At 41.0% G+C, this 27,733-nt stretch overlaps 4 protein-coding genes across 16 annotated transcripts in view; 2 read left to right on the top strand and 2 right to left on the bottom strand.

Annotated features, from left to right (window-relative positions):
* Positions 1-7,574: 7,574 nt before the first annotated feature.
* On the bottom strand, positions 7,575-14,083 carry cbr1 (carbonyl reductase 1). 2 transcript variants are annotated; one of them, XM_031841192.1, is made up of 7 exons: positions 13,997-14,083; positions 12,766-12,880; positions 12,324-12,493; positions 11,957-12,064; positions 11,557-11,765; positions 11,281-11,334; positions 7,575-10,689 (listed from the first exon to the last, which is right to left on the bottom strand). In XM_031841192.1, the coding sequence occupies exons 2-7, from the start codon at positions 12,876-12,878 to the stop codon at positions 10,516-10,518; spliced, it is 828 nt and encodes a 275-aa protein (XP_031697052.1). In that variant the 5' UTR covers positions 12,879-12,880; positions 13,997-14,083; the 3' UTR covers positions 7,575-10,515. The 2 variants fall into 2 exon arrangements, with proteins under 2 accessions (XP_031697052.1, XP_031697059.1); XM_031841199.1 differs by lacking the exon at positions 13,997-14,083 and having other exon boundaries at positions 12,766-12,899.
* Positions 14,084-14,138: 55 nt separating this feature from the next.
* setd4 (SET domain containing 4) lies at positions 14,139-18,913 on the top strand. Of its 3 annotated transcripts, none has more exons than XM_031871670.1 (12): positions 14,139-14,200; positions 14,768-15,058; positions 15,227-15,264; positions 15,525-15,613; positions 16,156-16,392; positions 16,625-16,684; positions 16,837-16,966; positions 17,117-17,291; positions 17,477-17,555; positions 17,844-17,924; positions 18,050-18,173; positions 18,294-18,913. In XM_031871670.1, exons 2-12 carry the CDS (start codon positions 14,782-14,784, stop codon positions 18,468-18,470), a joined length of 1,467 nt encoding a protein of 488 aa, XP_031727530.1. In that variant the 5' UTR covers positions 14,139-14,200; positions 14,768-14,781; the 3' UTR covers positions 18,471-18,913. The 3 variants fall into 3 exon arrangements, with proteins under 3 accessions (XP_031727530.1, XP_031727538.1, XP_031727519.1); XM_031871678.1 differs by having other exon boundaries at positions 14,152-14,857; positions 14,963-15,058; XM_031871659.1 differs by having other exon boundaries at positions 14,152-15,058.
* A 77-nt stretch (positions 18,914-18,990) lies between these two features.
* Positions 18,991-25,094, bottom strand: cryzl1 (crystallin, zeta (quinone reductase)-like 1). Of its 4 annotated transcripts, XM_031840546.1 has the most exons (14): positions 24,915-25,094; positions 24,499-24,576; positions 23,886-23,958; positions 23,740-23,784; positions 23,317-23,385; positions 22,796-22,929; positions 22,511-22,622; positions 22,259-22,279; positions 21,522-21,620; positions 21,247-21,359; positions 21,000-21,105; positions 20,866-20,911; positions 19,832-19,930; positions 18,991-19,748 (listed from the first exon to the last, which is right to left on the bottom strand). In XM_031840546.1, exons 1-13 carry the CDS (start codon positions 24,969-24,971, stop codon positions 19,834-19,836), a joined length of 1,050 nt encoding a protein of 349 aa, XP_031696406.1. In that variant the 5' UTR covers positions 24,972-25,094; the 3' UTR covers positions 18,991-19,748; positions 19,832-19,833. The 4 variants fall into 4 exon arrangements, with proteins under 4 accessions (XP_031696406.1, XP_031696414.1, XP_031696391.1 ...); XM_031840554.1 differs by lacking the exon at positions 22,259-22,279; XM_031840531.1 differs by lacking the exon at positions 24,915-25,094 and having other exon boundaries at positions 24,499-24,907.
* Positions 25,095-26,061: 967 nt separating this feature from the next.
* The window catches only part of itsn1 (intersectin 1 (SH3 domain protein)), a 36,865-nt gene continuing 35,193 nt past the window's right edge, over positions 26,062-27,733 (top strand). For all 7 annotated transcript variants that reach the window (XM_031874804.1, XM_031874746.1, XM_031874813.1 and 4 more), the window contains exon 1: positions 26,062-26,233. The gene's annotated coding sequence lies outside the window, so the exon portion shown is untranslated. The remainder of the gene's footprint in view (positions 26,234-27,733) is intronic.

Below are 27,733 nucleotides of genomic sequence, written 5' to 3'. Positions count from 1 at the left end.
TGAAAACTGTCAGATTATAAATCGGATTAGTGTGCAGTTGGAATAAATTGTCCTGAACTTTTTTAATTCATATTATTGATTGCCAGTCGAGGTGCTTTGTGTATGTTTTGTTTGTGGTGGGTTTGTATGCGTCATTTCATCTTCCTGCTCACTACATTCTCTCCGCAGGTGCCGTTAGATGATTCTTCCCACCTGTGAGTTCCAGGTGCAACCCTCATTGGTCAATTTGAAATTTGGTGGTCCAATCCCCAACAGGAATGCCCTTTAAAAGAAGAGAGCGTGCTTCTCGGTTCACATTTGTTGTCGTGTTTTCTTTCCTCTTCCTCTCTTATGTTCTGTCTTTGCTTCACTTCTTGTTTTTTGTGCTGTTACTCCAACATATATATATATATATATATATATATATATATATATATCATGCACACACACACACACACACTCATCAAAGGGGCAGTGCTGGAGAGTTCCCAGTGGGGAGAACGAAAAACTTTTTGATGTTCTACATAACACCATGCAACACATGCTGATGTTTTCCGTTATGACATTGTGGCTCTGAGGCTGTTTCTTGACAGTATGAGATGTCAGCAGCAGGTTGCGGTGCTCCGCGGCCGGCAACTCAGCATAATCCTCCTCAAACCGCAGGATTTCACCGGGCACGACTGTTGGAGCTCTCCCACGGTGATTTCCAACGCAGCAAAAATCATCAGTGTTCACTGAAGTGTAAAAAAAGAAAATCACAGTGCCAAAACTTCACCCCATCAGAGTTGATTTAGCCGCCTCGGAGGCATATCAGCTATTTGAGGGAACAAACAACCGTCTAATCAGCACTTGTCAGCACCAAATAATCAGTCGCTGAGGAATCAGAACTTATTATCCCTGGAGAATTGTCTGTGTAGTTTTTGACACGATGGCCGCCGCTGTGGCACTTCCATATCTCTAAACAGACTTTTCTTCAAAAGAGTAATTACACTCTGGTGCAAATTTCCCGCTTAAAGCGAATGAATGTAGTCGTGCGACTACAACGGCCAACATCACAAAGCACATCCACAAAAACGTCGTAATGGATATTGTTTAGTCTGTAACGACCCTTTCTTTATCTCAAACTACCATGATTTTTTATCACTCCTCAGGTTCTCAAAACGTTCACAGAATTGCGCCTCGTGCATTAGAGGAGGGCAAGTGCATAGTTTTCAAGGATTTCTGAACTTATAATGTAAAGTAGAACTGAAAACAGGAAGATTGTCTTAATTTAGATGTTTTGAGTGTGTTGATCATGAGTGCAGCAGTCAAGGATTTTTGGGGAAAACAACTCTTTTACAACTATTCACTCTGTCAGTTCAGTTTAGAAACTTATTAATTGATTTCTTTGTCATGTGCACAGTGTCCCCAGGTTAATCCGGTGGGGGGGGGGGGTCTTTTATTCTTTCACTGCTAATCATTTTTCATTTATTGTGACACATATGATTATTCTTTTGTTGCACTCGTTCTTGAATAAAAGCCTCTGATCTCCGTTAGATTTCTCCTCCATCAGTCTTATCGCCTCTTTCAAAGCACAACCTGCTTTTGACAGATCCTCTACTGCCGAAGTGATATTCAGGTGTAAAGCAGTGGAATCGGGGCCGTTCACAGCTGCGTCCGTCACAATAGATGGGAGTTACAAACTTATATCCAATAACATTCACAGATGTGTCATTTTACAGTGTATGTGCTGTATGTCACATGGAGGAAACAGTGTTCTGTATCAGTTAAATATCTAAGGATCTTTACACCTAAAACATTGTTTTTGTAAGTAATCACTTCATCTAAAATAATCAAGACTCACCTTTGGTGAGAATGAAGATCTCAGCAGGAGACGCACTTCAAAAGTTTTCAGAGGAGTCAGAAATAAACTCGTCACCAGATAAAAGTGTCTGCCCTGAATTCATACTTCAATAGTTTGAACAGCTCCAGGAGAAAGTTTTTCAGGGTATTAGTGTGTGTGTGTGTGTGTGTGTGTGTGTGTGTGTGTGTGTGTGTGTGTGTGTATTCAAATGGCATTTTGATGTTAATATAAAATATGCATATTTAATAACAACCTTAAAACTCTGTCATAATGCGTTACATTAATGCATAATACATGAACAATGTTTTGCACATTCCTGCATAAAACTACACAACTCTTTCCTTTTGAAATCACATATATTGTACATAATATTTATATTTATTTTATTTAGTTTTTTGCCATTTTTAAAAATGTTTTACTGTCAATTGTATTTGTTTCTTGAGTGTTGCAGTTGTTGCTGTATCGTTTATTTTTATTTACTATGATTGTTGTTATGCAGCAAAACACTAAGGCTCACACTGCTGCACAGAGCGCTGGTTGCTTGTTTATTCAAAGTTCATTAATGCTGAACGTGTCACAACAATGCACTTCATTGGGTCCTATGTAATATACCCACCAAGTGTGAAGTGGATCATAACGGTTCTTGAGATATGCAAAGGACACACACACACACATTTAGACAGAGATTCCTTGCATTGTAGTTAGATTGTTAATTGTTCTATCTTACAACAACCTGCTCTGAACCTGTGCAGCAGCAGCTTCTTTGATATCTGATGTTGGAGATCTCTGAGTGTCTTTGCAACTTCAGCCTCGAACCTTAACCTTCCAACAGCAGAGTCCATTTTGTCCACTTGGGAGCAGCGAAAACACGTAATAACAAGAACATTTACACATCGTCACCTTTTAAAAGTCGATGCTGTGAACATCCAGCAGACATGCAGCGACATCTGCATTTATCTGGAGTGTTTCTGGCCACCTGATGAATGGAAGCAAATATTCGTTCTCCTTTTAGCATTGGTTGGGTCTCCACAAACTCCTGAGGGAAACGTGTGGCTCATTGGGTGCTAAATATTTTACTACGTTCACCAGCTAGTAGTCTATAACTTGTCTGTCTTGTCTTGTCTGTCTGCTGTTTGGTGCTGAGCAGGTAGCATGAGGTGGGTTTATTGGAGCTTTTTCCTCTGGAAACAGCTGCCTGCTGCTTCTGGAGACGATGAGAATGGTGAGAATGAACTAAAGCGGTAAAGTTGGCGGCCAGAAAACCAAAAGCGTTAATTAGAAGATGCTGAAATGCTCTTCAGAGCTGAGAGAGGCTGCAGAGTTGAGTGAGTTATTGCGGTTTCATATGTATATTGTTAATACAAAATAGCAGCTTTACAATAGCAGCCATGTGTTTTTACACATGGCTTGAAAAGTGCATGCCACTTTAAGAGTAACCGTTACAAAGAAGCATCATGGCCAGAAGGAAACTGTCACCTTTAAAACTCAGTGGGTTCATGAAATTATAATTCAAATTTATCTTTTAAGATTAACAAAGAAAATAAAAGTACATTAATAACAAACACGTCCTTATCTGTTTCGTAATAACCTCAAGTAAGTGTGTGGAAGTATTTGCTTTACAGTATTAACTGATGGTGATGATGATGAAGATAACAGTACTATTAAAGATAATCACATGTATTATGTATTATAATTGAAGCACTTGATGTCTGGGGAACATTATAATTCATACACATTATCCACTAATATTTTATATGGATACAATAAACTCTGTGTAATTCTTCTCTTTGTCCACTAGCTGGTGGTATTTCCCTACAACTTCAGTCATGTGCAAACAACCTCTGTTTTAAAAATCCTGCTCCCTGCTGTGTGATTCACACTGAAGCGCCTCCCCTGCTGATGCTGTAACTTTGTTCCCCCACACATCAGGGCTCAGAAGACGCTCGGCTCTGTCTGATGTCAGCACGCTGTCCTTTCCATTACAAAGCAGGAGAATCTGGAGGCGCTCCTGTAAGGACAGGTCTCTGGAGTGGACACGCAGCCCGCCTTTTTTGAGCTGACGGATCATTTCGGTTCAACAACCCACCACCCATGTAGCAGCACACTGACTTTGATGTTAAGTTTATGTCCCTGCAAGAGAGTAGAAAAATAAAAGATATATATATTTATCAAAAACTGACTGTGTGTGCATGTTTGTTGGAGAGGAGCGGGAAGAAAGTGGCACAAAGGCAAGATTCTAACTTTGTTTTCTTGCATTTCATGAACTTGAATTTCCTCCCTGACATTTAATCTGACATTTAATCACTAACCTTTAGCCTCAACCTAACATGAGCTAAATTCAAACAAGAGCCTACAACCTTCATACCTATCAATGGCGACTGACCTAAAATGACTCCTAAAGGGTAACTTTGGTATTTTTCAACCTGGACCGTATACTGGACCCATTTCTTTGTGTCTCGGTGACTAATGGGGACAATTTTTGAAATTGGTGAATGAGGGGGAACGCTGCAATGTAATCATATCGGGCAATTCTGCACCTTCGATGTACGTTCACTAAAAGTGCTTGTTTTTGCCACTGACAGGCTCAGATTGTTGTTATTAGTGCCTGACAGCATTATGGAGAGGACCATACAGAGATATAAAAGGTTTCTCGTTACCTTTCGCTTTCTTGTTGCCGGAAGACGACGATGGAAGCAAATGCTTAGTGTTATCAAAAACATTTTCAATGTCATGGCTGAATATTTCGATAATTTCAACAATGTGAAGACGACAGGATATTTTCAGAGCAAGACACAAATGGTTTCCGTATTAAAGAGTCTGAAACACGTGGTCAACGTAAGAAACATCACGGTTTGGCTTAAAAACTCCAACATCCCGCCTTTAACTCTCACCTTGTCCTCCCCTAAAGGTTAATCGAGAACACACACCAGCCGTCGCTCATCACTGGGTGCGTAACGTCTCTTCATTTTATTCATCAAAAAGAATGGACTAACAGAGAGAGACCGAACAGAGGAAGCAGGAAGATCCTGCGGAGACACCAGATGCAGCAGTATTAAAATGCTGTGAGCGGAATCCTGTCACGAGCCGCTCCTCTAAAGAGACGTCACGGTGCTGCCTTACTGACATCTAGTGGCGACCAGCTCATCCCTCATCCTACAAACCCCAGAGGGATCATGTTTCATTTGTACTCACTTTATCAATCAGTTTGTTCCAAATGACTTTCATTGTTTTCTGTCTGCTTTAATTAGGGATTCCTAAATAATCATTTTAAACACCAATGTAGTCAAAAGCACCCACTTCATAGGCAGTTTTAATTGACAAGGAATAGACAGATCAAATGTTTGCCATGGGTCCTATGGTATTTTGATAAGCTAACGTGTTGCTATGATGTTTGTTTATTCAGTCGGTAGTCCTTGTATGTTACAGGTGTTGGTAGGACGAGGGTTAAACCAGTCACCATACCTCCACATGCATAAAGGGATGCTGGCCGCTCACACAAACAGCAGCATTTCACTGCATATGAATTGAAGAGAGCGGATTTACGCAGTGCGATGTTACTGCTGATACGCCTGGCCACACAACAACGTGTTGAAGAAGCGAAAGCCGGGCAAATCTCTTCTACTCAAAAACAGATATTTCATGCACACGTAACTGCCGGCTGAATGCAGCTTGAATCTGGAATATTCTCACAGACACTGATTCATAAACTGATCTGCTGTTATGGATCCAAACTCCTTGTGGTGCTTCTTCATCACTTAGCTGACAGGAAGGATGCATTTGATAGTGTGTGTGTGTGTGTGTGTGTGTGTGTGTGTGTGTGTGTGTGTGTGTGTGTGTGTGTGTGTAAGCAGAAGATGGTTCATCTTGCCACGGAACCTGTGGTTTTGTGGCCAACTGGACGATCTGAAGGCCTGTGCCTTTGGCTGAATATAGTAAGGCTCCACATGGATCCCCCAAATGATCTCTCTGAAAGGTAGAGAAGACAGTAACTGAGCCCTCCGATGGTGTCGAAGGCTCGCTAATGAAACACTGAAAGACGGTTCCGTCTTGGCAGGCGTGGAATTTTAATTGAGCCAGAACGGACTAACCAACTTCACCTCCAAAGGAAGCACATTTCCCTCACAAACGTTCTTTGTCAATCGTAATTTTATAATTTTTCGTGGGCGGAGAGTTGTGTTTTTGTTTTTTATCCACTAGGTAGCTCCAGTTATTGGTATTGATCCAAAATCTTATCAACTCATCCAGCAGACACACCGTGAGTCGAAAGTCAAACTTATCGCCCCTTTACAATCTTTAGTATAACAAGTCATTTTTATGGTAAATGAAATCAATGCTTCTGCAATAGAGAGGAGCGCAACCCAAACTGAAGGCACACACTTCCAATTACAAACTGAGAAAGACGGTTTAGCTTTGGCCAACACGTACTTCAGAAGATCAGCTAGAGGCCAGAGCAAAACAGAAACGTTCACAGTCGAGAGCGAACAAAGTTCAAAACAAACTTTGATTTATTCTTCACCCATTAATCTCTATTGGATTACAGTGTCTCCTGTTGCACCAAATAATGCCAATTAAAAGTGGCATATCCAACATGATGAACACAGACAACATTTATGTGGACTGGAAAATTAAACCTGCATGTGACAAACAATCTCATTTTATATTCAACTTTTACTTTACTGCCTTATTTAAAAGGACCTAATCCCCACAAAACAGTCATCAGATTGAACCCACGCACTCGGAAAGAGCACAACATTTACGTCTGAATAATTTTCTGACAGTTTAAGAAGGTTTGTGAACTTGGTTCCCTAAATATAAACAGACCAAATCCCAGACTGCGAGGATCAAAACGTATCAATGAGAAGAAGAATGTAGAAAATGTTAAGAAGCTTAAATCTTAATATTTGACAAGATTCCAGTGATTTGGAGGGGGGGGATTAGTGTGCATGGCTGTGTCCTCACATGCTGCCACGAGAAGTCATCAAAAGAGGACGAAGGGATTCTCAGAGAAGTCGGTGTAATTATTAGGTGTGATATGAAGTCACCGAATGAGTCATGACAAGTTCATGCTTCCATGGGGCACCGTTCTCTGAAGTCATTTATTGGGGGCATAATTTCATGTTTGAATTTATAGTATACTCATCAGAAAGTTTGTCAGTGACCTAGAATTTTAAATGTTAATATGCTAATAAATCATTAATAAAAGGCCTTTATTATGAATTCAAGAGCTAATACAACACGACAAGTGTTATGCTGGAGTAGGATTCTCCACAAACTTGGCAACCCCAAAGTGGCTTATCAGAAAGGGGGTAACCAGCCGGGTCATGAAATGTTAATGCGTAGCAGGAGGTTTAGTCCTTTCAGCTGCAGCAGGTGTAGAGTCAGCTGTTGGCTGGAGAAGAGTAAACAAAGGTTTGATAGGGAATGTTTTAATCTGCTTTTTCAGGAGGATATGAAGTGTGATCATAGATAATATTGTGAGTGCTGCTTACAACGGATAGATAAAAGTTTCCAACAGTTGTTTTTTTTAATACCTGCCTTTTAACCATTGAAGCTGCAAGTTAAGATGAGAATATCAGTTTATCAGAATGTCAGAAGGTGAAGAAATGACTAAAGTTATTTTAGCCCACAAGGTGCCATTTTTACTTCACTTTTTCCGGCCTGAACATGTTTCAGACTTCTTTTTTTCATTTTTTCTGCAGTCTGATCGTGCTGCAGAGGAGTGTTGCACAAAGACATAGAAGCAAACAATGTGTGAATTATTGGATCAGATCCCAGCTGGGACAAGAGGAGTGTAATGCAAAGTGAATAGTTTTATTTGCAGAAGCTTGACAAAAAAATGTGTTAAATTCATTTACATACAAAAAGAAGTAGAGTTTCATGCAAACAACCCCTGAGAGGCGGTCTGGTCAAAACAACTAACTAAAAACCTTGAATCCTAAAAAAGCTGTAAAAACATAACACGTATACGTAAATCTAAAAAGTACACAAAAAGAAAGTAAAACTGGGTGAATTTCAGTTGATTGTATGTTAAATGCGTCCATGCATAATTATATTATTATTATTATTGTTTTAATACAGTAAGGGTGCATAGAAGGAAATATAAGTTTCAGATAGTCTCATATATGTGCTGCAACTTTATAGCCTTTACATGCTCATTTGAATACAATACCCATGATGCCCATCGAACCACTGTTGTATTCATCCTAAAAACGGACAAATCTAAATCAATTCAACATCACACAAAACATTTATGAAGTCAAATATCTATTCGCTGCGTCTGTTGAATTATGGGTCAGAAAAACAGACCTTCTTATGCATGTGGTATTGATCACTGTGCGTGTGTGTATTGTATCAGGTCTGAGGGAATTCCCTCACTGCAGGATCAATGAAGTAATTCTCATGCTCATGCAGCAATTACAAGCAGTGATGATCGTGGTCACTGTGATTATCGAAGCGTGTGTGTGTGAGATGGGGTTTCCCTTGGCAGAGAGCAGGGATTAGTGGATTATCATCTCTGTCTCTCTCGCTCTGTGGATTAGTTTTTATCTACGAGGTAATCAGGGTTTTTACTCTCGTCTGACAGGACTACAACTCCCACAGTCGCACACAGCATTATATCAACAGCACGCAGACTCACACAGGCTGCTGTCGTATTGACACAGAGACTTAAAACCTGGGCCGAGAGAGGAAGCATGAGAGATAAAGCGCAACAATCTGGATTTACATTTTCGTACAATATGAAACCACCTGAATGAGATGTGCTCTGGGCTTCTGGATTTCATTCAGGTAATGGAGAAAGATATGAAAATCCAGGTGCACATGCATATGAAAACACATTTTGGAGATGGATAACGATACAAAACACCTCGGTGGGGGGGGTAAAAGTCACATATGGCTGCAGTGAAATTTGGTCAGAGTGATCTTTTGTTTCTCCTCATTTAATAATTTGAGTTTGCAAAGAAATGACAATAAAGGAAACAGTTATGTTGCTGCAGTTGAGGTCACCAAGGTTGTGTCCATGCAATATTTATATATTATTAAAATTCAATAAAGGAATTTGGAGGGCTGCAGAAGTTTACCTTCTAATGTCACACACATATTAAACAGGTTAGATAGTATCAGGTAAACAAAATATTAAAATTGCCGTATTTTAGCGAAATTACTTTATTTATTTACTTTATTTGAATTTAATACAAAATTTACAAAATAATTCAATTTGAATGAAAGGGGCGTTGAAACAACATTTAGACCATAATGTGAATAAGTCATATGTATTAACAAAACAAAAGATTTAATAGTTAAATTACTAAATATAATCGTGATTTCGTGATTATTTTTGAAATACTCTGAACATTTCACAGGTTTTGATATAAGAATTTGACCTCATGATCTCTGTAGCCTATTCCTAAAATCATAGGTTGAAATAAAAATACAACAGAGGTCTGTGAGAACTAATGCAGTGGAAAGTTTTAAATATTAACCAGCAGATAAAACCCTGAAATACATTATGTGCGATTGTGACGGAGGAATGGATGGAAAAAAAAACAAGATGGTGACCACAGATGAAACCTGGGATAAGCGTGTGTGTGTGTGTGCAGCTATATCACACTCACTAAACCACACAAACACACGTTGCCCGTAAATAAAGCCATATTTGTGTCATATGTCAGCTCTGTTAATATTTCTCTAGGGAGGCTGTCATGTTTTGTTGGCTGTTGTTAAAGCTCTCCATAAATGTGTCTAGAAATAGGAATTACTACTGTAGGTGCTCGATACCTTAAACTGCAAATCAAAGGCGACCTACATTTCATTTAACCGCACGTTTGGTGCTTTTTCTCTTTCAAGATGAAAGTGTGAGTGACACAAAATCTATTTTCTTATGAAATACCCATCTTCGCCACTAGGTGTCACATGTCACTACTCAGACAACATTCTTCACATTACAGTGATAAAGAATACAACAAGGTACCAACGGAAAACATTTTTGAATGTTTGCGCCACATTTTTACTTCTAACTTTAATATTAACCCAACTTCTCTTATGTCTTTTTAAAAAGTCACATATTTTCCTCCCAGAAGTCTGTTTTCAGACATTTAACCAGACATCACATCTTACTGTAGTTTATAGTTTAAGCTCCACTTTGCTGTTTGAACACACAGTATGTGATTTTTGTTTTAAATATGTGCATCATGATTTTATAGTTGACAAAATTACAATAAATTTGCGACGCATACTTAGAGGTAACATCGGTGCATCGTTAATTAACATTTTGACAAGTTTTTTTAGTATTTTGAATCCCTTTTATTTCTTTACTGAAAGCAATCTTTGAAGCAAAAGCATCGCATTGTCGAAAAGGCGTTTAGTTTTGACAGAAAAGCATTTCATTTTCTTAGATCTCCCAACATTTAAGCTTCATCCTGTTAAGGCAAGGTTTCCCTTTTCATGTAAAACAAATATTATGATAATGCTAGTGAAGGCAAAGTGATGAAATAGAGTTTTAACAACAGCATGTAATGACTGCGTGTTGTTACATATAACCCTGCAGACACACACACACAAACAATACACAGAGACAACATCACATATCAGTGCTGCCTTGCTTGTGTCTGATTTTTGAAACGTTAGATGTTTCTTTTTTTGGTAATTTAGTGCTGAAGTGGAGACACTGACACGCTGGCCTCTTTTCAGCTCTTTCACCACGTCTGGACTTCTTTATCGGAGACGAACTTCCCGTGAGGCTCTGTGGCTCCGGGCGGCAGCAGTGCCAGGTAGACCGGAGTGATGGCGCCCTCGTCTGGGGACTTGGGGGCTTTCGAACCGGCCATGTCGGTGCGCACCCAACCTGGACAGCAGGCGTTCACCAAGATCTGAGAGAAACGATAATAAAAGCAACACCAGTGTACGTTAGCAGCGAGGCTTTCACCAGAAACAAAACCCCACTGAGAGTACAAACTGATGTTATTGTGGAGGAAATCCTTCATTTGTAATTAGCGTCAACCTCCCTGCGTATATGATATGAACCCAACAACAAGGACATTTAAATTGCGTTACAGGTTACATAAAGGCAGTAAGACAATACACAAAAGAAACACAATATAAAAAAAAAATCAAACATGCATAGGTTTTTAAATGATTAAAACAGAAGATTAAACAGTAGAATACAAATTACAGGGCAGCCACAGTGAATAAAAAGTCCCAATATCAAATCTGTAGCAAACAGAAAAGTCTTGAACTGTGATTTAAAAAAGCTGAGAGTTGGAGGAGGAGTTGTCATAAATTATCCTCCCAGTGATTAAGTTGTTAACAAACTAGGAAAAATAACAGCTGAGCCGAGAAGTGAGGACATGGTGTGCATTTAACATTATATATTTTAACAAACTACTGAGTTAAACAAAGTGGTTAAAAAGAAGAGTCGGTTCTTGTTGTTTCATTAAAAGACGTTATATTTCTCAAGTTACCCCGTCATCCGGTCTCTCCTTGGACAGACGGCGAGCATGGATCATGGACAGGACCTGAGGGGGGGAACACACACACACACACACACACACACACACACACACACACAAATAATTAATGTCTTTATGAAAGGAAATATGGGATTCAAGAAGCATTTCAATCAGCTTTTCTAATGATCCCTGACTGACTGATGAATCTGACTTTCCATTATAATTACTACAAACTCGTGCTGGTCCCCACAGGTGAGACACCTGATTAAAAGGTCTGACTGGTCCTACCGTTAGTCCAGTCTTGGACGTCCCGTACGCCGTACCAGGCCAGCCGCCCTTCTGGTGCTCGCCCTTCTTGGCCTGGTCGACAAACTGCTCCATCAGTCCAGTCAGCTCCTCCTCTGAGATGTCCTCGCTGCGGAAGCGCTGCTGGAGGGCCGCGTTGCACTTGTTCAATGTGAGGGCACCGACGAAGCTGGAGACGTTCACCACGCGACCTGAAACACACACACACACACACAGAGGATGTTTGAAGCCGTTACTAAAGCCAGGAAAATGTTACGTCTTGACTTTGGTGCGATCAGGAGCTACTGGAACATGAGAGACAGCAGTTCTACGTTTTACTCTGAAGAAGACACCGATCGGTTTATTAAGACAGAGGACTTCTTCTGTTCTGCGTCTTCTTTACCTCCAGCTTTGATGAGCGGCAGGAAGTGAGTCAACATGTCTCTGGTGGCGAAGTAGTTCGTCTTCAGGGTCACCTCGGCCTGGACTGGAAATGGAGTTGTGTCCGCCCCTGAAGAGAGAGAGAACAAGAGAGATGATGTAATTATCACCTCCTTATTGGATGAATTACTTCAATTCATAGTCACAGATCAAAACATCAGATATAAAGTCATTTTATGCATTTAGGGGATTAAAAGGCACAAATAAAAACATGCTGGCACGTTCTCATTTCATACCAGCATTATTCAGATTGTCTCAGTAATATTAACATATTTAACATAATTGTGTGTATGGCCACAGTGAAGTACTACACATCATTGTAATCCTACCTTTGAATGCGATCCCAGCATTGTTGATGAGGACGTCCACCCCTCCGTACTTATCTTTAAAGTAAGCAGCAGCTGTGTTGATGCTCTTCAGGTCGTTGATGTCCAGCTGGTGAAACTTTGGCTTCAGCCCTTCGGAGGCCATAGACTCCACTGCTTCCTGACCACGGCCGCTGCAAAAAGAGAAGAAAAGATTTAGTTAATTTGAACTTTATTGGCGACATGTTGAACCAGTGGGCTTACATTATGCACATTTCCAATTGATAGGGGTGTTCTTTCATATCATGTGATCACATTTTGTATCGGTTACCCGTGTAATTCATGTCCCTTTTCGTGGGTCAGGTTTCTCTATGTTGTAACAAATAGATATTTAGGTGAAACATGAGTCATCAGGGATATTGCAGTATGTGGAGGCCTGGTAGTCGTTCCCAGGTGAGCTACCTACACGTCTCTGGCGGTGATGTAGACGTCTCCTTGGTACTCCTTGCAGAGCGCTCGGACGATGGCCAGGCCGATGCCCTTGTTACTGCCCGTTACCACTGCAACCTTGGTAGACATGTCTGTTCACAGAGAGACATCAGCGCTAATGGTTCACATAAGATTTGCCGATTCGTGGTGACAAATTTCAGAAAGAAAGAACTGTGAGAATTGTTCTAAAATCACTTTTTAAAATCTGATTTAAGACATTAAAAGTGGGGACTTAATGTGTCTTAAGTCCCCATGTAAAAACTATCGTATTGATTACATCATTAATGGTTCGCTGCAGAAGAATAAACTCTACGAGCACTAGCCTCACATTAAACACACACAGGTTTCGGTCCAGAGAAGGCAGAAAAAAACTGAGTAAATAATGTTGTTGGAGGAGAATAAACAGGGATCACATTTGCTGAGTCATGGGGGGGGAAAGAGAGAGAGAGAGAGAGAGAGAGAGAGAGAGAGAGAGAGAGAGAGAGGCAGCTGGAATTAATAAAGATTGATTTGGGAACTCACATTTGATAACATTTCTTTACTTTGAGTTAAGTCATTAAAATGGGAACCTATACTGTGAACTTTTGCATATTCACCGGTCAAATATTTTTTTGCATACCGTATTTTGATATTTTATTGTATTTCTTTTTCTACATTTATGTTTCTTGCTTATTTTATTTACTCTTACTAAGTTCATGGTTATGCCCCAAAACGCCAAAGCGAGTTGCTTCTATGTGAAAAACTTGGTAATAAAACTAATTCTGATTAATGTTTGATAATGTAAAAATAACTATAAATTGTAAAAGGTCACAGCAATAAAGGTTTCAGTTAAAAAAAAAAAGACTATTCTATCAAAAATCCCCCAAAATGATGAAGAGAATTAAGGGATACAAAGTGCACGAGTCACTGTTACGACCTTTAGTCCAGATACAAACCGTTGTTGCATTGCTAACTGGTTTTACAAAGATTAATTCATGCAACGAAGGTGTGAACGAACAGTTAACGTGATATAACTCAATGCATTGTCTCATAGCAATTGCCTGTTACATTGTTTCAGCTTTAGCAGTTTTTACCTGGTTTCAAAACAGCGTTACAAATACTGAAAACAGGTCTGCCTACTAACTGAAATATGCTAGTCAAACAAATGCAGATACTATTATATGCATACTAATGCATTTCTAACTAGTAGTAGACTGGAGGTGTCTTACTTTAAGGTGTTGAAGCTGCAGAGAGAAGCGAAGCATTCAGGAAGAAGAACGGAGGGAACAGAGGAAACAAGGGGGAGGAGAGCTGGTGGTCTGCGGCGCAGTGTTACTGCGCATACCCGGAAAAAAACAAGTCAACCACGTGGTTTGACCTGAGGAGCAGCCCGTACAGGACGAAGACTTTAAATAAATGAGAATAATATCTAGGTATTGTGCTTGGTGCTTGTTTCTTACCACCTCATGATAGTAATTAGGCACGTGTTAAATAATGTAATACTTCAGTTTGTTATTTACTTTGGATTTTAAGCTCCGTGCTACCTTCACGAAGGCTATAATCTTCACTGAAACTGTTAAAGAATATGATGATTTTTGAGACTGTAGTTTGTGTTCGTTTACTCTACCCTCAATGATGTGAATGGGTTGGACATAATATTAGAAACACCTCGTGCTCCACAGAATACAGGCTTTAAAATAACCATAATGTTGAATCAACACCTCTGTGATCATTATAACCATAATGCTGGTCGGATATATTACACAGTTATTGTGTTAGATTGCATTAGTTTCAATCTAGTGTACCCAATAAACGCTTAAACCGTTCTGATATTTGCTCAGCAAATGAGTGTAAGCAGAATACAAGAGAGGATCTTTGCTTTGGTGACGTTTATAGTTATTATGTTGATTAATTATCTATCTTATAAGCAAGTTGGGGGAATCTCCAACACCTCAGAAGTCACCACATGTTGTGTGACTGTGTGTGTTTGTGTGGTCCAGGTTCAGGTAGGGTCATGAAGGGTCGCAGCCATCGGGCTGGACGAGCTGTGAGGAAGAGGAGACGGAAACAAGAGAGCGTTGTCCAGTCGGGTATAAACCAATCAACAGCTGTATTCCTAATGTTTCTCTGCTGTCAGCTGTTTGAGCACAGATGGTTCTCTCCCATCACCGGCCTGTTTCTCTCTGTTCCCTCAGTCTCTCTGTGCCATCAGCTGCAGTATGTGAGGCTGATGAAGTTTCTTCACCAGCGAGGATTCACCTCAACGCTGCTGCAGCCGGCGATCTTCACTGGTACGACTCTGATGTCCTACTGTACTCTACTGTACTCTACTGTAGCAGACAATCTGCTTCTCCAAACCTTTCACTGCACTCAACCCGTGTGTAGTAATCTGACTGATGGATTGAATGACAGACTTTAAAGTGTATGTGTGTGTGTGTTTGCTGCTTCTGTCATCACAGACACGGGGAGAGGACTTCAAGCTGTCAAGACCATAAAGGTAAGTCTGCATCTGACTGAACGAACTACGACACATGTATGCAGTTTTTATAGCTCGTAATTACTTAAATGTCTTTCATAGGAAAGAAGTTAACAATCACATAATTAATAAACATCCAATCAGATACCTCAATTTAACCAGTAGTGTAATATTTCTGCTGACGTTTTGTTTGATTTTTGTTTTTGTCATTCATTCTTTTTTTAATCTACATTATTTCTTGAGTGTTACAATCTGTCTCTTTGTCTCTGTTCTTCCATCAGCCTGGCCAGCTGCTCATTTCTCTGCCAGAGTCCTGTCTCCTCACGACCTCAACTGTGCTGGACAGCTACCTGGGACACTATATCAAGAGGTAGAGTGAGACACATTCATATACGAGTGAATACAATCCGTCCCAACAGCCCTGCAGCAGCTTCTACCTCTTTAAAGCTCTGATGTGTCATAAGAATGTTGATCCAGCTCTGGTAGTTTTTAAACAGGCATTTTGTGTTTTTGTCGCACTGAATTGCATTAAAAAAGAAGAGTAAAGTAAAACAGAATAAGTTAAAGATAAGGAACACATGGTAAATGTAATAACATTGTAAATATACATACAGACACAAGGGGGGCGCCAATTATCACAGGGGGTGCGCCAGGATTTGTCTCATTTGAGGTTGTCAAAATTGGATTCGCACATGTATAAATAAAAATCATAACAACACACTTACTAGATAATTATACGAAAACACTATTTATTATAAAAGATATATTCTTGTGTCCTCACTCAAAAATGGTAGGCTACTTAATAGGCCACATTCTTTTCAAAGCCGGTATTTGTGCAAAGTGTCAGAGAAAGATTAAGGCGACACTCATATTATTAGGGGAGTCGGTAGTCATTGCTTGTGTCTCCACCAGCTGGAAGCCCCGCCTCTCCCCCCTGTTGGTGCTCTGCGTCTTCCTGGTGTGTGAGCGCCACCTGGGAGAGGCCTCCGATTGGTTCCCCTACATCGACGTGCTGCCCGCTGCTTACACCTGCCCCGCCTACTTCACCGATGACGTCGTGGCTGTTCTGCCGAGCGACGCGTGGCGACGGGCTTTAGAGCAGAGGGAGGCGGTGCGAGAGCTCCACTCTCTTAATCAGAACTTTTTCAGGTGAGCTCGACACTGCAGCCAGTTATTCAGGTCTCGTGTGAGATCATGTACAGATTAGAACCAGCAGAGCAGAGTTCACTCACACGTTGCGTAACGTAACTCGCAGAAGGCACACCTAATCTTTGCATTGAGATGTTATCCCTCTATAATATTTGTCATTTTCAACATTCCATCAGTCTTCTTTATTGTGAACAATGTCGATGTCGTCCCAAGATGTTTATTCTTGATCCAGATCTCTGCAGCCACTTCTGAGTCAGCCCGTGGATGAGGTGTTAACATGTGAAGCATTGAGGTATGCACGCTTAAACACACACCTAAAAGTGGAAGATAAGCCAATTCATTATCTTGACAGGTGTACAAAGTTCAAGTTAATGACAATGAAAATGTTTCCAGACTATAATTTGTTTTCTGTCAGGTTATTAAGCTGTGACCCTCCTCCTCCAGGTGGGCGTGGTGTAGTGTCAACACACGCTCTGTCTTCATGTCTCACCCATCCAACGACTCCCTCTCTGGGCAGGATGTTTACGCTTTAGCTCCCTTTCTGGACCTGCTGAACCACCGCCCTGACGTGCAGGTAAACGTCAAACTATAGTAAACGCATAACCACAGACCTACCTATGTGTAAAAAGCATATGTGACCTCATCTGCTTCCTGAGTTGGTTTTAACTCATTGGACAGTTGAAAAGATGGAGAGCCAATCATGAGTTTCCACCTTTTTTACCAGGTGAAAGCAAGTTTCAATGACGTGACCAGATGTTACGAAATCAGAAGCCTTTCCGGGACACTCCGCTACCAGCAGGCCTTCATTAACTACGGGTCCCATGACACCCAGCGCCTGATGCAGGAGTACGGGTTTGTCGCCCCCTGCAACCCCAACAGCGTGGTCTATGTGGATGCAGGTGAGCTGCAGCAGGAAATACAAAATCACTCGTCATCGTGGCCTCTGAAGGCAACCCAGATTCATGTTTGGTGTCTTTGTGAATATTGCAGTTGTTGTTTTTCTTGATACAGTTCAGGTTATATGAAAAGTTGACGACACTGTAATCGTAAGTTTGTACTTGTGTGTTTCACTGTGGTCCCTCAGATCTCCTCTGTGACGTTTTAAGAGGTGACAGGAGTTTGGATCAGAAGATCAAGTTTCTCAAAGAGAACAATTTCCTTCAGTAAGGCATTTACATTTACACCGTTATTGTTTCTTTTATGTATCGCATGGTTTGTCTGTAAACCGCTGTAATAGTGCTACGAGATACGATTATTTTATTTTGTTGTGCTTTCTGTCTTCCTCAGAGTAGCAGCAGTTTTTGACTTGTGTCTGGTCTTTATGCTAAAATAGAGATATCGCTGTATTGCACTTAGAAATTATTACAATTTAAATAAGTCTAATAAATTTGATGCATGAACTCACTCCAGCTTGTTTCCCTTCAACTCCTCTTTCTCTTTCTCCCCGTCAGTAATCTCACTCTGTCCAGTGAAGGTCCCGGTTGGAGGCTGATGACGGCTCTCAGACTGCTGTCGCTGCCACAAACACTGTAGTAAGAACACACACACATATATACAGATATACACAGGATGTGTATATCTGTAAAAAAGAAAAGTGAAGCCCCACTGCTCTAGACTCTACATACATGATTTATTACATGTGTGTGTGTTTTCATAGCCACCTCTGGAAGGCGGTGTTGCTCGGCCAGGTACTGTGTGAGGAGAGAGAGGAGTGGAGCGTCCAGACGGCCAAGACTCTCTGTCAGCGACTCCTTCAAGACTCTCACACCGCTCTGGATAAGGTGTGTGTACGCGCACGCACGCACACACGCGCACACACACACACACACACACTTCACAAGCTATCATCCCGATTATTTTTTTTAATGACCTGGTGTGTGTGTGCGCGCGTGTGTGTTTAGATTGCCAATCTCCTCCGGCAGTGCGACCAGCCGGTCAGGGATCAGCTCGATGTGGTCAAGTCACTGAGACAGGAGGAGAGGTGCATCCTGGGAAGCTGTCTTGAGCTGCTGGAAGGCCCGCCGAGACAACCGGACGAACTGTTATCATGCGCGCCTGATGTTGACGCCGTGAGCTGATATCTGATTGGTCACAGTCGCTACAAGAAGCAAAGTTATCGGCTGCACTCAGCTCCTTTTTCAATTCTCAATCTTGTGCCTCCTCCGGAAATCGATCTCAGCGCTCCTCCTTGTAGGACGTCCCAGTTCCTAAGATGCATCAATTTCATTTTCCTGGAGGAGCAGTAAGTGAGGATGCACCGGTGACTCTGCCACACATTGTTTTAAAATGGATGTCTTTTTAAATGCACCTCCTCTCTTTCACCGCTCGTATCTTCCTTTGGGGAGACTTAGACGTGAGGAAAGGAATCAAGGGTGTACAAAATGGGAAATGGGACTGACCCACGTTGATGCTGGACACTCGACAGGTCTCCATGTTCCTGTTCGGGCGACTGCTATCCACTTAGCGACTGTGGCTAAGTGGATAGCAGGGCCGTCTTTCAATCAGAGGGTCAGTGGTTCAAGCTCCGGCTCTGCTAGTCGCATGTCGATGTGTCCTTGAGCAAGACACTTAACCCCAAAATTGCTTCCGTAGTTGTGTCTACGGTATAGAAATGTGATAGACTCTGAATTGTAAGTCGCTTTGGTGACTGTAATGTAATGTAAATGTAATGCTCTGCTTGTCGACCAGTACGACCGACAAAGGCAGCATTGCCCGACGTCCGACGGTTTGATTCCAGGTGTGCTCAAAGAGCTTCTGCTCTGTTATAATGACGGTGAGGATCTGGTCACCACCATCAAAAGTTACACACTACAGTGAAGTAGAATGACTATAAAACTGTTCTTGTAACCTTCTGGACTCATGTAAGACATGTCATGTCTTGTTTATTGTCTGATTTAAAGTGACAGTACAGTTCTCGATCATTTCCATTTAGGAATCTTGTTTGAGACTCAAGTAATTACTAACTACAGAATACAACAACTGCAACAGGTCGCTGCTGTATTTACACCAAAAGCAAGAATTGCAGTCATCTTTTTATTTTTGATCAAACGCGTATTTATTGAGTAAAATGAAGCGTTGTGGATTCTCAATGTATTATGAATGACCTATAATATGTGGGTTGTAGTCTCCTATTATGAAATCATACATATTCAGCAGTCTGTGTTATAAGGAAACACTGTGGCTTGTTGGTTAGAACTGAAGAAAATAGATTCTTCCTGCAGCTTTAAGTGAAGCTGCAGGACAGGTGCCGGTCAGGTGAACTGGAGATTCTGAACCGCAGGTGTTAATATGAGAGTTTCTCTCTGACGGGTCATGATGTCTTGTGCTCCTCTTGATGCTGAGACGGGTTCAGGCCCCTAAAATAAGTAAAAACACTGTTTCTAATCGTTCACTTGTTCTAGTAAACAGTTGGATTCCTGTGAATTTTAGGTCGTTTTACGGTCAGAGTTGAACAACAGCCTTTTTCTTCTGGTGACGCTGCACAGACTCCATGATAACCGTGGCTTCATAGAGAGGGACCGCCTCCTTGGGCTGAGGTCTGGAGAGACGGATTGAAACCAGACAGACCACCACATTACATTTGAGTTAAGTTATACGACAGTGAGTGCTCTTTAAACAGTGGGCTGTAATTCCTCATTGTGTGCAGGTTTGGTCTTAATGGTCTTAAATCTGTAAACTCAATTATGATCTGTATCAGGTCTTTAAATCACAATTAGAGGCACTAAAGTAAAACCAGGGGGTGCATCTTTAAATTGGTACTTTTCAGAGGGTAGAGAAAAAAACCTGTTCAGCTTCCAGCATCTTCTATATTTAATCCCCAATTTAGTGCTATAATTGAATGGATGTGTAAAGAGAACTGGATACAGCTTTGGAGGCTGATTGGAGCGTAAAGCCCAAAAAGTTCAACTTTTGAGAATAGAATGACCCGCGTCCTCTGGGCTCATAAGTGAGCGCACTTCTTTAACCCCGCCTCCCAGCCCTCGGCCCCGCCTTGTTCTCGGTCTCATTAACATAAACAGAGGGAGGAAAATAACTGTGGATGTGGCTTTCAGTGCATTTTACATCATTTATTTCATGATTTGAATTAGGGCTATTCAGGTGTTCGTACTGGGAAGCTGATTTACCTTAAAGAAAATGATCCGCCGGGTTAAAGATGTGTCTTTTACGATGTAGGTCTAACGGGAAAAGTCTTTTTGGGATGCATGGCATCACGTGATGGACCCCAAAGTTGTTATTTCACCATTTGGCCAATATGGGGTTTGATTTAGGCTTGACATGCTCATGTTGAGCAGCCTGCATTGATGATTACACCAAAGAGATGATAAAATAACTTTTGTGATTTAGCCTCACCTTTATGTGATGAGTTTCTGCCACGAAATACTGAATTTAAATGTATATTTCATGTTTGGATATTGAGTTGTATTCATCGACCAGTATCTGTGGATAAACAGTCGATGTGACGCGATGCGTTACCTGAGGACTCCAGCAGACATCTTCTCCACGATGTCCTTGAGGATATCTGACGGGAGTCTGTCAAGGAGGGACTTTATGTACCTGATGGTGTGCATGTATGCTTTATAGATCACACGCTGTGTGGAACAGGATACGCAGGTATCTGCCCTGCTGCGCAGATGAAGCCGTCCACACTTCATGGTTGAGGAAAGACATGGAGGCGGATTTTAAGTACAGCAGTCTGCAGTCTGGAGGATCCAGCTGTAAAAACACAACAGTGATAAATACGACTGTGAGACTTGTTTGTTTCGTTTTTTAATCTCTTTCTAATACATTTTAAGATGTATTGTAGACTCTTTCTATTTTGAGATTTTTGAAGCAGAGGGATTTTAAAGAACTCACCTGCAGGTCTTTGTGGGTAGTGACCCAGTGCCCCCCCACTCCCAGCACACTGATGATGTCATGTTTGTGTGGGAGGAGCTTCGCCTCCTCTGACTCTTCCTCTTGCAGACGCACTACACACACACACGCGCGCGCACACACACACACACACACACACACACACACACACACACACACACACACACACACACACACACACACACACACACACAGAGCTGGTGTTATGATGTTGAATCGTTCCTCAGTGTGAATCAGACACAGAGAGATGTGTTTACCTCCAGAGTCGACCACGATATCCACTCCCAGTCCTCCCGTCTCCTCCAGAACCGCGGGCAGCAGCTCTGATGGGCCGTTAAACACTGGAATAACTTTGGCTTTGAAACAAGAGAAACAGAAACATTATCTCACGAGTCAATCTGGTTCATATCACATTAAAAAAACTCAAATCTGCCAGTTTGATGCCAAAATATCTTATTGGAAGTTCGGCTTAGTTGTCATGGTTGTAGTTTCATCGTTTTGCCACATGGTGGCAGCAGATTTCAGATAAAGATATTTTCACTTTTTAAATTCAGTCTCCCTTTCATATTTATTTAGAATGAGAAATGAGTAAGGTCTTATCTTGGGGTAACATACCTAAATTAAATGTTAACTCTGTGACAAACATACAGACATTTTATTTTCTAGGTTATATTTTCCCCTTATTTTGGTCCCCTTGCATGATCTTTTTCTTTTATATACTTATTTAATCAGCATTGTTGGTGGGGACCTGAGACTTACCAACAACTTCCTCTCTGTAATTGTTTTGCATATGATAAATATTGAACTTGAAAATGTGTAAAAACAACACATCCAACATACTAACAGCAGTGATTTCATCCTGGATTCAGACAGACGAGCAGGGACACAAAGCGATAAACCTAAAGCTCATATTGATCAATCAGACTGAGATGAGAAGATCAGCAAGGAAGCAAGAAAGCAAGTCAGCAAGAAAGAGAGAAAGAGAATATCTCACCTACTAAAGGATCCTGAACACCTGAGGAAAGTATGATGGTGAGGAGAAAAGAGCAGAAGAAGACAGGAAAAAGACACAAATAACAGGTGAAAGAGGAGCAATAGGGGAGCAATAGGGGAGCAATAGGGGAGCGTGAAATAAATAGAAAAGAAAATGTGCTGCGAGTTCGTAGATAATGCATTTCAAATCGAGATTTAAATAAAATCCTTTTAAAAGTGAACTACAGACGTCACAACGTCGGCCTGTACTTACCTACGCTGGGCCGAAGCTGCTCCAGGAAGGTGTGTTGTTGCGGCGAGTGTGACGTCGTGAAAACCTTCACTCCGTGGTAACAAGCCAGCTGGATGCACATGAGGCCAAAAGACTGAGGAGGGAGCAGAGACGGGAACATCACATTTAATTCTGTCTTTATTATATCGTTTTAAGAAAAGAAGAGAACGACAGGAAGCTTGTTGCGACAGAGATCCTCTGATGTGCTAAAACTGTCCTGGATGAATGTTTCTCCACCACGTCCAGCTCTTTACTATTCTTACGTACGCTGGCTCCGTCCATGACCAGGAGCGTGTGTCCCGCTGCCACGCGAGCGTGTGTGTGCAGGGCAGTGTGAGCACAGAGGGCGTCACGCAGAGCGCCGGCAGCACACACCGAGCTCAGCTTCTCTGGCTTCTGAACTGCAGAACAGAGAAACAGAAACACACACGCGTGTGCTGGATCAGTGGTTTACAGATGTATTTATACCTCGATGACGTCGTTATTAACTGCTGTCCAGTGATTTTCAAAGCACCTACAAGAACAGCATTTCCTCTGCTTCTTACAAACTGCCAGCACCACTTTATTTTTGAAGCATACGAGGTGCAGATGAAAGGCTGACACGGAACAGTCCCTTCAGATAAGCAGTACGCCGGCTGTCTCTTAGGACCAAGTGGAGCAGCTGACAACAGTTCCACCTTTCAGATGAAGGGCTGTGACCTGGGGTGCTTTTTTGCTGCTCGTTGCAAGAACAAACTGCATGTTGTGCGACCTGCATTGGTGTGTGTGTGTGTGTGTGTGAGAGATACCTAAATAGTGTTCATCTATGTCAATGACATCGCAGAGTCCAGAACAGGGAGAGTCCAGAGGCAGAATACCTGGAACAGGAAGGTTGGCAACGTTACATCATCAACCATTAAAAATCACAGGGTGGAAAGTTAAACTCATATTTTAATGAGTCAATAGCTTATTTGTCACCCTGTCACAGATTTTGGTAGCATTAATTTAGACATGGCAGCTTGGAATCAAATTATTTAAAAGTGTTTCCACCACCGAAATAAAATGTATTCTATGGAATTCACAATACAAATACATGATAACAATGAATTATCACCCAGTTCTAGTTATCGTAAATTATTTGTTATCAGATATTACAAACACATCCGATAACTGTCCACACTGTTTACTCTTAATCTTTCACCAACGACTGTAAATAAATACAAATGTCTTACCAACAACCTCATCCTCCGGCTGGAAGAAAGACACCTTGGCGCCCACTGCGGGAAAAAACACACAAAGATATTTAAGTGATGTTGACAAAAGGTCTGTATTCCTTTTGAACAATCAGATTAAAAAGTGTGTTTTGGGTGTTAACAACCTTGCAGCACGACCCCGGCCACCTCTCTGCCAACAGGAATTAAATCTCTCTTTATCCCGACATCATCGAGCAGCTGGAGCAGAGAGAGGAGGACGCATCAGTCATCACTACGGCCATTTATTAAGTGACCTTTACTGGCATGAATGTTAGGAAACAATACTGAAAAATGCAGCTCTAATTCTAAGCAGCCTGTCAGCTGTAAGGAAGCAGCAGCTGGATGAATGGACACATGCAGAACTGGACTACACAAGATGATTTTTAAATGTATTTACAATGTTTAATAAGTCCTCCATAAAAGATATTTTGGAGTCAACTAAGCTTTTATGTTATCTTATATTTAATAATTACTTTTAAAGTTTTATTTTGTATGATTTTGAGCTGACGTCCTTATCTTTTTTTCTCCTGTACTCATAGTTCCAAACATGTAACACATTTATGATCCTGTGTGCAGAGTTCACATCTCTCATTGGACCATCGTGGATTCTTTAATAGGTAATAAAAGCAACTAAAGACAGTTTAATATGTCTTGGATATCTGTTCTACTCTCTGGTTATTCACTGTTATTTAACGGTCACGCTCACATCCACTAAGACACCATCTTTGATTAAAGTACCTTGAGGTCCAGCGGGCTGAGTCCACAAGCCTTTACCTGAACCCTGACCAGGTGGCTGCCTAAAACCTCTGGGAGACTCTGCAGAAAAACACACAGACATAAAGGTATCTCATAAGAGAAATATAATGTTAATAAAGAGACACAAATACAGATTGTAAAGGAGACATTATGGATGCATTTGTCAGCCATCAAACATTCAGCATTTTCATCCCCTAAACACTGTAATACAATTTAAACTGTTGTCTATAAATTATTATTTGTCAAAATGCTGGACACACGTGTTCTCTGCTGCACAGTGATGTCTGCAGGTGGAGCCACCGTTACACACATGCAGGCGAGTTTCTTTTTGCTTTCCCTGATTCCGGTGCTTCAGTGTGTAATGTGGCTCATGCTGATAATCAGAGACACAAACTCACCGTTTCATGGATGACGAACTTGGGCTCAGCACCAGCTCGGCAGTACAAACCTTTCATGCTGTTACACCTTTAATTTATGCAGCTGCAAAGTCACAATATAAGCAATCGTCCTTAATTAACGTTTATCTGTTTACTGCTGTAGATGTTGCTGCTTTCCTGTTCCTGACTCGCTTGAGTCAGCTGACCTCTTCTTCTTTGTTGTTTACATTTTTTGCTTGTAGTATTAAAGACCATCACAGCACCGCCCTCTATTGGCTGTTATGGATTACCACAAAGTACCATACAATAAGTACTGACACAAAGAAAGACTGAGCCTTTACAACGTGATTTAAAGTTAAACTCACATGTGAAGTGAGGGAACCATCATCTCCCAGAATTAATATGTATTAACATTTCTTTCATCCACCTCATCACTTCAGCTTTGTATTTGCAATCATGTGCAAGCAATCCAGGAATAAAGTGCACAACAGCTTCACTTAATAATATTAATAATATAATTTTGTTTTGATCTTTGCCTTTTCCTTCTATTCTCTCTAAACCATCATCTATGGCATTGTGTTAAAGTAGATTTATATTTAATTTAAAGATGTCCTTCTGTTTGTCTAATTATTAGAAGGAAATGTTCTAAACTAGATGCATAACTTTAAAGTATGTTTTTATTTCTTTGAGCAGTGCTATTCAGTGCTATATGGCTGCTGTTTTATGTGACTAAAATGTAATATTAGCTATGGTGGATTATATATCTATTTTCTGTCATTTCTCAATCGTTATCCTCCTCATTTAGATAACAAATCAAATAGAGACTATCCCCAAAATACGAACATATAAGAATTGTGTTATGTTCTTTGTTAAAATGATGTCACCTATGTCTTACACGATACATCTTTGGTAGCTTTATTGTATTTAGCTTCAAAGTTTTACCATTCTGATAGACATGCACGTTATTCTTATTTACATCTTTGTTGGTTTTGGATGTATTTTGACGAATTTTTTTTATTTTTTATTTTTATTTTATTAAACAGCAGCCGGTCCGGCAAGAGGCGCAACTAATCCTATTAATAACAGCTTCCCATATAGTTTCGAAGCCAGTAAGATCTCGCGAGATTAGCCATCACATATCGCGATACTTCAGAAAACGTTACCCCATTTTCCAGCTGTCCCTCAATCGGTTGGGATTTCGGAACCACCACAGGAGAGAATCACCGGGAAGGGTTTCGTTTTGGTGATAAAAAACCAGCACATTTACACCTTCACATGGTCACACAAACACGCAACCAGCTACTACATCCTGTATTTCACGATGGAAACCGAACTATGAGGTAAGAGTGTAGTATGTTACTGACGTTAGCTTCTTACTGGTTAGCCTGCTTGCTAGCTGCAATGATAGCCAGTATGCTAATGTTTAAATCACTGCATCTGCACTGTGCAGTGTGCGCGTGTGTGTGTGTGTGTGTGTGTGTGTGTGAGTGTGTGTGAGTGTGTGTGTGTGTGTGTGTGTGTGTGTGTGTGCGTGCGTGCGTGCGCGCGCGCGTGTGTGTGTGAGAGAGAGAGAGTGTGACCTGACGTTAACATTGACTGGGCTTGTTGTTAACCTAAGCCTCGCTTACATTAGTAGGTATTAATATTATATATATATATATATTTAATACTATTAGTAGGTAATATATATTCATGGGTGGAGGCTTTTCCCCCTTCAGTTAGCATAGCATTTTGCTAACATTTGAACCTGATGTGTTAGTCACAGCTGCACACATCTGGCTGACTAGTCCCGTCAAAACAAGCCGCCTGTAGTGTCCTATTCTATCTGTTTACAAGTGCTTTTTGGGGTTGTTCAGCAAGGCACTAATGCAGGAAGTGAAGATGAATTGACTAACAGACCTTTCCTGTAACAGTAAAAAAAAAAGCTGTTTCCAGAGAAGTCAGCTCACACACACATCCTCAGCTAGTTGTTGTGTTACTTAAAGGTTTGGGAGACTTTTGCAGATTTAAAAACACCATGTCAAGTGAAGTTATAAGTGCAGACTGGTGCTAAGTGTCTACCATCTTGATTTAAGATAGAATGATGCTTTGATCCAGCACAAACCTTAGCTTCACATCTGTGTTGTTGTTTGTTTAACACTGTTTCAAAGGTGCAAAGAGACATTTACAATGCGATGCGTGTTTGTCGTGATCACCTCCTGTGTGGATCACACCCTGCTGACAATAGCAAGTGTTTGACTGCATATGTTGCTGACACGCCCTCTGTTCTGCAAAGGGTTTAACGAGATTCCACTGATTAATTGAGTAGTCAGTAGTCACTGGACGGGACATTAACTGGCAACTATTATGAGAAGCGATTAATTAATACAGTTGTTTGATCAAGCAAAAGTGGAAACTATTCTGTGATTGAAGAATCTCAAATATCAATATGTTCACCAAACATCTTCACTTGAGTTTTTTAAAAAGGATTCATCAACAGACCAAGACCAAACTTCTTGCAGAGTAAAGTTCCAGAGAACCTTCTTGTTTTGAAGTCTTGTTATCGTGTAATAATCAGTGACTGCCGCTGAAATACTGACTGAAAGAGGCCTCTAATGGGTCATAACAGCATAATATGCCGGAGTCGGGCAGAATGTCTCAGCTCTGAGTTGTACCTGGTTTCTTCTGTGTCTAGCAGCCTTATCAGATGTTATATACTATGTATACATTTTAACTATTGCTTAAACCATACAAAGAGTTGTCTAGGTGGATCATTCTCCATCTGAATGTTACCTTTGAACTCTGCAACTTAGCTGTGTGTGTGTGTGTGTGTGTGTGTGTGTGTGTGTGTGTGTGTGTGT

The sequence above is a fragment of the Anarrhichthys ocellatus genome, unplaced genomic scaffold (assembly GCF_004355925.1).
Source record: "Anarrhichthys ocellatus isolate YVR2014 unplaced genomic scaffold, GSC_Weel_1.0 scaffold3, whole genome shotgun sequence".
NCBI classification, from domain to species: Eukaryota; Metazoa; Chordata; class Actinopteri; order Perciformes; family Anarhichadidae; genus Anarrhichthys; species Anarrhichthys ocellatus.
Note: the sequence above shows the minus strand (reverse complement) of the source record. Positions and strands in the feature narration are given on the sequence as shown.